This window comes from Lepisma saccharinum, chromosome 2, assembly GCF_977018435.1.
Source record: "Lepisma saccharinum chromosome 2, izLepSacc3.1, whole genome shotgun sequence".
NCBI lineage: Eukaryota > Metazoa > Arthropoda > Insecta > Zygentoma > Lepismatidae > Lepisma > Lepisma saccharinum.
The window spans coordinates 13,172,062-13,184,244 of record NC_139230.1 but is presented as its reverse complement, the minus strand read 5'-3'; the positions used below and the strand labels follow the sequence as shown (position 1 = coordinate 13,184,244).

General features: G+C 40.7%; 1 protein-coding gene across 3 annotated transcripts in view; it reads left to right on the top strand.

Moving 5' to 3' along the window:
- Nucleotides 1–12,183, top strand: part of LOC145983915 (CAP-Gly domain-containing linker protein 4-like) — a 147,296-nt gene that overhangs the window by 101,202 nt on the left and 33,911 nt on the right. For all 3 annotated transcript variants that reach the window (XM_083117048.1, XM_083117049.1, XM_083117047.1), the window contains exons 6-7: nt 2,706–2,922; nt 7,100–7,221. In XM_083117048.1, the coding sequence (XP_082973174.1) occupies nt 2,706–2,922; nt 7,100–7,221 (339 nt within the window). The remainder of the gene's footprint in view (nt 1–2,705; nt 2,923–7,099; nt 7,222–12,183) is intronic.

Genomic DNA, 12,183 nt, shown 5'->3' with positions numbered 1-12,183 from the left:
TCACACAATCAGATGCATAAATTGAACCTAATAGGCGGCAGTTAGCAGCAGTCATCCACCATCCCTCAAAAGTGGGTCAAGTTGATCCGCCACTAATTTTCACAGCAGGTCTTCCTTTTTCCTTAGAGATTCGTAGTCATCCTTCTTTCCCCTTGTTAAATTATTTTTGACACAATATACCCCCTAAAAATGCGATTGTGTAATCCTTTCCCACAGACATTTGAGTTTCACCCCTCCCTTGTGCTTTCCCACTTTTTTTGGTTTCCTGCATACGTTTTTTATTTACGGGCCCATCAAAAATGTAAAATCTGTTTTCCACTGTGAATTCCATCAGGGTAAGTGCTGTTGATAATAAAAAAGCTGTGGAAATCAACCTGCTGCTCATTGAGGATGAAGGCAAATTCCATTATTGCCTCATATGCTTGTTCTCGTGGTTGATCAGCAAGTAGAGAAGCAGTGATGCACACCATACTGAGGTTTTTACATTTGTGATACACAGATACATGTGTTTTAACCGTTTGTGATAGCCATGATCACCAAGACTGGTGTGATCCTTGGGAAACTCTCGACAAGCTTGCCAATCACAGGACATACTGTGGTGATTACAAGCCAGCTTGATTGCTTCTACCTGAAGTGAAAATGATCGAGTAATTCAAAGTGCACAGTCCCATGGTGGAACATCTTACTAGCATCATCATGGATTTTGAAGCCTACCTCAAACACCCCCCCTGCTACTGTGATCCAGATCTCGACCATTCATCCTCCACATCCTACCAGGTTCACGAAGCCTTGAGTTTTGCGTATGTGGTTGTATGGCACAAACCTGGTAATATGAGCAAGCTTTATGTGTATCGAGGACCCAATGTAGCCAAGCACTTCATGGACAAAATGGTTGAGGAGGTTGGGCACATAGGCAGCATGTTGCTGACATCAAAGCCAGTGCATCCATTGTCCAGCATTGAGCAGCAGTGACATCATATTGCCATTACCTTTTTGGTTTACAAGGCGAGCTTCACAGTGGGAAATGGAAAAGTGTGCGACACCGTGACCATTACAGTGCATTCTACATCAGCCCCTTGTACAACAGCTGCAATCTCAAGATCAGAAACCGGAGGTTTTTGCCCATCTTCTTCCACAATGGCAGCGGGTATGATTTCCAACACCTTTTCAAGCACCTTGTCTATGAACAAAGCGGACTGATATGCTGGCCAAGAATGAGGAGCATTACATCAGCCTGAGCAAATTGTTGCTGATATCAGGGACATCACATACAGTTGAGACACATTCCTCGACTTTTTCAGATTCCTTATGGCAGGCCTTGATGCCCTTGCAAACAAATTGAGCGATGACCAACTGACCATTACAAGAGCCTGGTGTCAAATTTGAATTTGGGGCTCATCAGGCGGAAGGGAGTGTATCCTTACGAATATGTTACTGACCCCTCCAAATTTGACTTTGGATTGCTTCCTCCCCAATCGGAGTTTTACAGCCAGTTCAAGGGCAAAGCCATCTCAGAGAATAATTACCAGCATTTCCAGTTGATGTGGTATGAATTATAGTGCAGGATGCTCGGTGAATACCACGGTGCATACCTGAAGCTCGATGTGACACTCCTTTCTGATGTGTTTCAGGCTTTCAGCAGACTGGCCTTGAACTTATATAAATTAAATTGTGTGAATTTCTACAGCCTTCCAGGTCTAGCATGGTCAGCCATGATACACCAAACAAAGATCAGGTTGGAACTGCTTTTGGATGTTCATTGAGAGGGCTGTTCAAGGCAGGATGGTGCAGTGCTCAACAGCAATATCCCAAAACACATGACTGGGCATATCCCATCTGACCATCCAGCTACATATTCCATGTGGATGTCAAAAGTCCAATGTCGAAGTAAACTTCTATCCAGATTTTGTCATGTAGCTGATTTTTCTCTCCAATAACTTTTTCTTTTAGAAGATGATATAAAAGCTTTTGAATTCACCTGCTTTTATCGCAGTGATCCATTACGAGCTAAGGTTCTGCCCCAGGGCTGGTCCCTGGAGACACAATTGGGGGTGTTAAAACCTTAGCCGTACTGAATTTCACCCTCTGTATTTGAGGGTAGGACCCGTTGACCAATGGGCAATGAGTCAAAGGTAGAGCAGGTACTTAACGTACTAGCACAAATTGAATAGCTAATTGACTGAGTTTTATTTAGTAAGCTATAGCACTCCAATAGAATAATAAAAGGGAGAAGTTAGTGATGAAAGGATTAGCAACATAAAGAGGCAGGTACTTATCTCGGGTTCCCCTGGATGCTGGAACGATTGGCTGGGCACTGGCCCTGCTGGCTGGTCTGAGGTGTCTCGCCTCTGGACAGGTCCCGGCTTGGGCCTCACGGCTTCTGGCAGCCCTGTAGTCAATTCTCTGTGTCTGGTATTGTCGTGCTCTTGTGACTGATATCGATACTTTGATAACCCCTTTTATAGTGCTCTCGGGAGTTGGGTAATAGCTGGGATAGGTTTCCAGGTATGGCCAGCAACGGATCATTAATTTACATAGTTTTTTACATAGATAATTAATTTACGTAGCTTTAAATAGGATCCATTTCTCTGTCAATTAACAATGATATTTTTAAAAGAAATCTATATTTCTTTATTGTTTCACTTGTGCATATATATATGTACATACATACCAGTATTATATAAAATTTACATTTGTAATTTCAGAATGTGTTCCCGATAAATCATGCTTTGACTTAATCCCAGATGTCCAGGAGAGAATTAACAAGATGCAAAAACTATTATCACCAGAAGCAAACATGAATACAAGAACAATAAGCCGTTTGAATCTGGAAAGTATTTCAGGCAAGGCCGTCCTTCAAGCTATGGGTTTGAGAATTGGAGATAGAGTTCTCGTGGGAGGTGCAAAACCTGGCATCTTGAGGTAAGAATTATTTCTCTCTCCTATAAATTTACTATTCATTATTATTATTATTATTATTATTATTATTATTATTATTATTATTATTATTATAATTATAATTATTACTGCTATGCCCATTTTCTTTAGTATATGTAGTAGACCCAACAACTTATACATGATTCTATTATAAATATTTTTTTAATGCCTATAAAATTGATGGTGGACCAATCGGGAGCCATGTCTGCTGCGTTCCCACTGCTGGCTGACTATCACTAGCCAGGCAGGATCCAGTTTGAGCCCTGTGTCACAATGCAGATTCTGCTTTTTTCCATGGATGGCTCTTGCTTCTTTGATAATTCTGTCTCAATAGTTTGATGATTTAGCAATAATTTCTGTGTTGTTAAAATCTATTCTATTGCCTTCTTTGATTGAAAACCCACTCACACCGATCTATACCTCAATGCCAACAGTTTTCACTACCTGTCTCAATGAACTACAGTACTCTCCACCTTGTTCCACCAGGCCATCCCCATCAGTGATGCAGAGCATTTACCAGAAGAAATTCACCATCTTCGCACAGCTTTCAGACAGAATGGGTACTCAGAACACAAAATTAACCGAACTTTAAACCGAGTACGGTCCAAGAGGACCACCACAACAGAAAACCTGGACACATCAAGGAATCCAGATGCAGCGGGAAATTTGGACACACCAGGGAATCCAGACAAAACGGAGGACCAGAAGATAGCTATCCTGCCATACATTGGAAACCTCTCCGGAATTATAAGCCATATTCATAGTAAACACAATATCAAAATCATCCACAAACCACTGCTGAAAATCAGGAGCCTACTATGCAACCTCAATTACAATTTAGGGCTCAAAACACCTGGAGTTTACGGGATTACTTACAACTGTGGGAAATCATACATTGGGCAAACAGGCAGGACAATTGAACAATGATGCAGAGAACATCAGAGTTACATCAAGAATTTCCATCCGGAGAAGTCAGGACTAGCCAAACATTCGATCAACGAAGGCCATAAAATTAGTTTTGAACAACACAGAAATTATCGCTAAATCAAACTATTGGGACAGAATTATCAAAGAAGCAAGAGCCGTCCACGGGGAAAAGCAGAATCTGAATTGTGACACAGGGCTCGAACTGGATCCAGTCTGGCTAGTGATAGTCAGCCGGCAGTGGGAACACAGCAGACATGGCTCCTGATTGGTCTGCCATCGACACCAGAAACAGTCACATGCAGATACATTTAAACCGGGTTGACACTCAGCACTGCATTTATGCCCTGAAGATGAGAGTGACGTCAGCTCTCGAAAGCTTGGAAACTTTTCCTGAATTGACCTGGTCCATAGCTCGAGAGAATTTATTCATCATTCGTCACCAGGAAATCTTCAAGACTTACTTCATGAGTATTTATAGCCATATGGAAGAATCTGTAAATTGTAGCAAGGCTTTTACTGTCAATGACATGACTGAAAATTTGAAAGAGGGAATATGTCTGTGGGATTGATATGCCCTTTTTTTTATGAATTCAGTTTCATTTTTCCCCATTAGGAAAACTGGGTCAATTGGGTGATGTAATTTTAAGACCATGCTTGCATGACATGGAATGCAATTTTCTTTTGTTAATAGTCTGATGTACATATAGTTCACAGATTTATATTTATGTTAAATATAATGAATGTTTCACTGTAGTTTGAAATATTAGCAAGGCAGATAAGATTACAGTGAACTCTCGATACAACGACCTTTCACAGTTCCCTGGAAAAGGGTCGTTATTGGAATTTGCACCAATTTTCAGCTTAAACGGAGCTCAAACGGGTTACAAAGATTCCTAGGAGATGGTAATATAATTTATGCTGGTAGTTATACAACCTGTTATGCACAGATGCATGTTGTGAGAAGGAAAATAGAACATGAAAAAGTTTTCACAAAACTTTGAATGGGGAAAACCCCATTTTTTTTTTTAAAAAAAAAAAAGGATTTTTGGGGGGATTCCCCCTTCCTCCTCCATATATATGCCGAATGTGGATAAATTTTATATCGTCTGAATCTGTGATTCATTTCGCATACAACGGTATATCATTCATTTCTCTAGGGCAATTAGCCTCTAAGCTATAGTCATTTCAATGTAACCCTGCATTTTGCTGAAAACCGAAGCTTGAGACAGTGGTGCACAGGCCTTTTGTTTCAGGGGTACAACTCGCGTTACATTAGTCATATGATAATGATGGGTATCGGGATGTGGTGAGTGGTTAGGAAAAGTGTGTGGCCCCTAGGTAAAGAAGTTTATCTTTCGAGTTCGGCTGATATGTAAGTACAGAATCTTTTGTATATTTATTTTGTGTGTTCTGTGTGTCAGTGAAATGTCCATGTTTGGTGGTGGTCATGCCACAAGTTATGCTCTTTATGAATAAATGTGTCGTTTAAATTAAATCGACTTGATATCATTGATATGATAATAAAGACTACCGAAGCCTCCTCTACCTACCGTTTTAGTATTTAGGCTAAAGTTCATCTGTTGGATAACAGCTCTCCCCAGGGACACCTGTTATAATCCACGGAACACCACACGTAGCATAGGGTCTACGTGTGACAGCATAAAATGTTGCTCTTCTCTCTCTCTCTCTCTCTCTCTTTGAATAAGTAATCCAAAATAGGATAAAGCATTAAGAAAGTACATCACCCCTTATTGCTTATCAGAAAGGGCAGAACATGGAGTTGTTTTAACTCTTATTTTTCTTCCTGAAGATCGAATTTCTTTATCTTCAAATTAAAACAGCTTTGCGACATTCAAATCAATGACTTTTCCCTTCACACTGGATTAGTCATTGCTGTTATCAGCAAGTGACAGTTTTGCAGATGCTAGACAAAACATTGGCACCAGCATAAAAAAAAAAAAAAGATACACCAGTGGCGCAGAGAATGAGCTGGGAAGGGGGTATTTTTATTTATACTCATCCTATGGTTTATGTTCATTTTCAAGAATGTATCCAGAACTGGTTGCCTCATTTTAGACGTCAAAGGAAAGGAAGAGGGGTCCACTTCCACCCTTGCTTGTAAATCAGCCCGTGTGCACACACGAGCAAGAAAATCGTGGCTGAAACAATCAGCATTCCCCCCCCCCCCCCTATACATTTTGTGACAGGAAAAGAGGGAGAAGTCACTCAGCCAACGGAACACTTTTTTGGTAAATATTATGACATGGGCACAGTTAGGAAAATGTATGAAGTGGGAAATGGGAGTTATGATGCATGTAAGATCGAAGTGAAGTTTTGCGGAAACCTGGATGACAATGCATTAAGCGGGTTGACGATCTTTAGTTGGCCTATGTGACTTTGATTATCTCTAACAGTTTCACTTTTTTATGAAGTGTTACAGGGAACAAAGAACACGTTTGGAATGAAAGCGGTTACCGGAAGTTGTCGGCTACAAGGCCAAGAGTTACTCACTCACGAGAACCTGCTGAACTCTAGGTCAGAGCTAGACAGACGGACGAGACTTCCAGGTGCCACGCATCTGTACTTTGGAACATTTCTGCGATCTTATCTCACATTTCTCAAGGTGGTGTATTTATCAATGAAAGAACCTGTGTTACACATTGACAAAGACTACAAGTCCAGCAGTCATTTACGGCTGCTCCCTCCCCTCCCCCCTTCCCCCTTGAGTTGTCAGCAGCTCTTAGGACAAGAAAACAAGTCAAGGTCGATTTAAAATAACATCCATTTGATCTTCTCTCCCTGCAGAATCCAAGAGCAAGCGAAATCACAATGGCAAAACAAGCCTGTTGCGTGGGGTAGTGGGTATCAGGTGCAGGGTAACATTGGTGAGCTTGGGGGAGGAGAGGCCGGAGGTCAAGTTCTATTAGAAATCACTCAAGCCTGATGTTTTGGTGTCTATTTTTAAATCAGACCCACTTGCGAGCGGTAGAGTGCTCGTGAAGGGGATGAGTGCAAATACTTATTTTTCGTCCGATTTCCTTCAATTTTTCAACTTTTTTCCAAATTTTTCATGGTTCCCGGGAAAAGGGTTGTTACTTCGAGAGGGTCATTATATCCGGAGTCGTTGAATCGAGAGCCGACTGTACCTTCACAGTACAATGTGTGGTGAGAATGGAAACATTAAAATATATTATTATTAAATAATTATTATACAAATTGTTTTGTTTTTCAACAGGTACTGTGGAACGACTGAATTTGCTACAGGAATATGGGCTGGTATTGAATTAGATTCTGCGGATGGAAAAAATGATGGATCTGTCAAAGGTGTCATGTACTTCAAGTGTTCCCCAAATCATGGTAAGTAATCCAATAATCTTGCATACAAGGTTTTGGTTGATACAAGGGTATAATATTTGTATCTGCAAGGTCAGTCCTTATGTAGAGTTGGAAGTTGTTGAAAAAAAAACCGGATTACGGTTTTTGTGGTTGGGCTTTTTTTCACAAAAGTGTCTCAAATCAATGAAAATACAGGAGTTTGCAGTATTTTTCCTCCATCATTTTCATTTATCTCCCTACTGTAAAATAGATACTAATTTCTAAATATAGAATACAATTTACAATATGAAATTTGTAGCTAGACAAAAACAATGTTTTCAAGAAAGCTGTTTTTTTTGAATGGGCGGTTCTTCTAAATGTTATCTTCATAATTCGGTAGGCTTATTAAATATATCTATGTTGTATAAACATATTCACATAACTAGAGTAGTTTTGTCTGTGTTTTTAGTAGACCCTAACAGTATGATATGATTTTCAATGCTTGAATTTTGTTATACGAACACGTACATGAAGCAAAAAAGAAAATACTGCTCTACCTTTTGAAAATCTCGTGTCAAATCTCTTTGCGTTAAATTTTGTGTTCAGTTATACAGAGGGGTCCAAAAAAATGTACTCACTGTTTGTAATGCAATAATTTCGAATCAAACAGACTTATACACACTAATCTCTTGTGGACGTGTAGTGTAACTGTTTAATTTGTCGCGGGTAGGTGGCGCTGGCAATTTGCACCGCGCATGCGCGAGTGTTGGAGCGTTCACGCCAGTACAGTGGAAGACAGTCGAGTAGCAACAATGGCTGCAGTACGGTTATCATTTGTGGAACGCAAGGCTGTATTGAAATGGTTCTGGAAGTACGAGAACATTCAAGAGGTTCAACGGCAGTGGCAGAATGAGTTTGGAACATGGCCTCCAACACGACGAACAATAGCCAGTATTCGTGATAAGTTCGAATCCAACGGAACTGTTTATGATGTGCACAAGGCAAGATCCGGTCGACCACGAACAGCTACAAGTCCAGAGTCCAGTGCTGCTGTGTTGCAACATTTCACCCGATCACCGCAAAAATCAGTGAACCAGGGAGCGCGCGAAAGTGGGGTGAGCCGTTCTAGCGTAAGACGCATTCTGAAGGGTGCACAGTGGAAAGTGTACATTCCAAGACTGCTACACGTGATCAACAAGGACAATCCGGATCATGGTTCGTGAGGATGGGGAATTTGCAGGGACAGTTGTGTGGTCTGACGAGGCGCAATTCAAACTTAACGGTACTGTGAACCGCCACAATTGTGTCTACTGGTCACCCGTCAATTCTCACGTTTATGTGGAGAAGGCGGTGAATCTACCGGGGCTTAACGTGTGACATGGTTTGATAGGTCCCTTCTTCTTCTTCGAGGGTACCGTAACCAGTGAGGTGTATCTCGAAATGCTTCAGTCAAGGATTTTGCCTGCCATCCGAACCCTATTTGGTGATGAAATGTTTTACCTGCAGCAAGATGGAGCCCCGCCTCACTACCATCGCGATGTCAGGTCGTACCTGGATGACACTTTCCCCGGACGGTGGATAGGTCGACGCGGTGCTATTGAGTACCCACCTCGGTCCCCTGATTTGACACACTGGACTTTTACCTGTGGGGGACCGTCAAGGATGATGTGTATTGACAAAAACCAACTACACTCAACGAGCTACATGAAAAAATAATAGCATCATGTGCTGCCATTATGCCAGATACACTGACAGCCGTAGTACGGTCTGCAGTTCGGCGCCATTGGAGTTGTTTACAAGTTGCTGGTGGTCATTTTGAACATCTAACATAACTCTCTCTCAGTGCCAAAAATTGTACCCACAAGTCAATTTTGTCAGAAGATATGGACTATCAAACAGTGAGTACATTTTTTTGGACCCCCCTGTATATATTTGTATTCTCACTTTCCAGTACATCATGTATAATTTGGTTAAATGGCCGCTAAACCTGGTCATGATGTATTTTGGCTGCTTGTTGCAGTGGTTCTCGACCTTTGTGAGACCACATCGCAGTAAATTTATTTCTTACAAGTCGATGCGCTGATCCCAGTCACACCAAAGAAGCCTAGAAATAAAAAAAGGAAAATTTAACCAAGTGGACGAATTTACTTGTGATTTTATTAGACGCGAGATTTACAAGTTCTGTAGTAAAGGACATTCACCGACAGTGAGTGAACTATTGAAACTTTTAAAAAGTGTGTCGGACTTCCCTTATGAAGAAACAACGCTTCGAGAACTAATAAAAAAACTTGGTTTTCGGTTTGGTCGTTTAAGAAAAAAGAATGTAATAATGGAATCGGCGAGAATTGAATGAGTGCAGCAGGTCGACTTCCCTCCACGTGCTCTTAAAGCATGGCAACAATGCGTTGCCTGGAGCTTTGTTGGGGTGGTCTTGCTAAGGAGGTTGTGGCTCATTAGGAGAGGGGCGGGCAAGGGTACGGTTCCAAAGGCAGCCACCTGGGGAACCAATGAATGTGACAACTATATATATACGGGGGAGCTGGGGGAGGGGGGGGGCGGTACATGAAGTCTATGTCCTATCGGAAAAGTTGTGGTACATCGGGTAGGAATAATTGCTTGTTGTTTTGTACCAGAGGAGAAAGGGGGAGGGGGAAGAGGGGGAGGTGGTGGAATAGCTGTTGTCTCCGGGGCATGTGAAATCGATTGTAAAGCAATCAGGGAACTTATAGAAGGTTTCTTTAGTCGTTTCGGGGATGTTGTAACACGTGATTTGGGGGAACAACAGCAAGATGTAATTAATATAATCAATTGGATAAGAATGCCGATAAGAACTATCACGATGGCCGCGATAACTGCATAATGAGCGGCATACATCTTGTGGTGGGAGTCTGGAATGAAATGAAATGAAAAGAAAAGGGAGGTTCAGTGATAATAGAACAAACTACTCGATTATGAGACATTTCTGTCTGTAATATGTGTAAGTGCCATATAGGAAAATACAAAATTTGTACATGTAATGTGTGCAAAGGGTTAAGTGCCTTTGATCCACTCCTAAACAAAAAAAAACAAAAAAAAAAACTAATAGATTTATAAAAAGTTCATGGAAAAAGAGAGGAGGTATTTAATTTCATGGGATATGTGCGTGATTAGTTTAACTATAAAATCAAAGGAGAGACTGCGAACATTTGCCTATATTTATTTTATGATTGTTAACATATTTAGTGTATTGCAGCTTACAAAAGAAGCAGTTCGCATTACACATGAGCATAAATAAAGAAAATTTGCTATGGCCAAAAGCCAAAAAGTTCAGCAAGTTCTAAGCTGTTCATTTCTTCTTTAAGTTGTTCATCTTGTTCTTTCTTTCATTCTTTTTTTTTTTTTCATTTGAGCGTATATGTACCAGCAAATGGGGAAAAAATGTTTGCTAGTCAGGAACATAAACACACTATGTACTTATGAGTCAAATCAGCTAAGTGATACGTTCAGACTGTTACTATGCGTATAATCGCAAATTATAAAAATTAACATGAAAATACCAGGGGGAATTAATTAGTAGGCCAGGGATTTACTATAATTGTTCCGGTGATTAGGAGTGCGTACTGTAATCCTGGGCTTTTTAAAATAAAATTTGTTTGTTCTGATGCAGAAGTGCATTGCGTTCACGGGGAAGTGAAAAGTGGATGGGGGAGGGGGGGTTATGCGTGGGGAAAAATGCTGGAGTGTGGGATGTTACCATGTACAATGTACGTAGCGAGGAGGCTAAAAAGAGAGAAGGAAACTGTGATTGTATCAGTTTTCTCCTTGTTCCTACCATCAATGAAAGTAACTTCATAGGAATTCTCATTAACTTTTCGAAGAATAGTTCCTTTGTACTTATAAGAGGACGCAAAGGCTTTAAAAACTCCGGGAGTCAGAGTGGAATCTAGGATGCACACATGTTGGTCTGGTGAGTACTGAATTCGTCTAGAAGTGCGATCTGTGTACGGTTTCTGTTGTTCGAAACGCTTGTGTAAATTGTCATGAGCGGTCTTAACGTATGGATGTCAGGAGTTCAAGTCTTTGTGTGTTTGTCTGGGAGATGTTATCAGGGGTCGTAGGGAGGACTGTGTCTGCTAGGATCCTTGGGTTATAGCCAAACAAAGTAAAATATGGACTTTGATGTAATCCAGAATGGAGTGTAATATTATGGCTATACGTGGTGCTAGCTAGGTAGTCACACCCTGCAACCTTTTTCTCCAATACAGAAACTCTCATCACTTTCTTTAAATAGCTCAATGAGCTCTCAACTAGTCCGTTTGTGAAGAAATGTGCACAAGTGTCTATAAATTTTAGTTGTACGCCGGTAATATTGGCTAACTCTCGTAAAAGTAAGTTTGAATTGGGTGTTGAGCGATCTAAATAAATAGTTTCCAGGAGACCATGGACTAGAAAAACTTTCTCAACTAGAGCTGTTGCTATGTTTTGTGCATCATGATTAGCCAAAAGAGCTGTGATGACGTATCTAGTACAACTATCGACTATTGATAGAAAATATTTGTATTTGTGTGTCTTAGAAGAAACTAAGGATCCACAGACTTCAAGATGAATTTGTTGGCAAGGAAGAGGTGCAGGGGGGAATGTCTAGAGGGTATGGGGGGTATAACCTTGTGGTTTCTTTGAGATCTGGCAAGGGATGCAATGGGGTATAACCTTGTGGTTTCTTTGAGATCTGGCAAGGGATGCAATGTCGAATCTTATCATAGACAAATTTCTCCATGTTAGGGAAAAAGCGCATGAGCATTAAATTATATGATTTTTGTGCGCCTTGGTGACTTCCATTCATTTTATCTGTATGAATAAGGTCGAACACTTGATTTCTTAATGCGTGGGGAACACAAAGCCTATCTCGATATCCTGTTTTTAATACTTATTGTTCACACCCAAAATTTTAAATTCAAATTCAAAATACTTATTGTTCTGTACAAAATGTCATTTTTGAGTACATAAGAATAGGAGAGTTTTTCT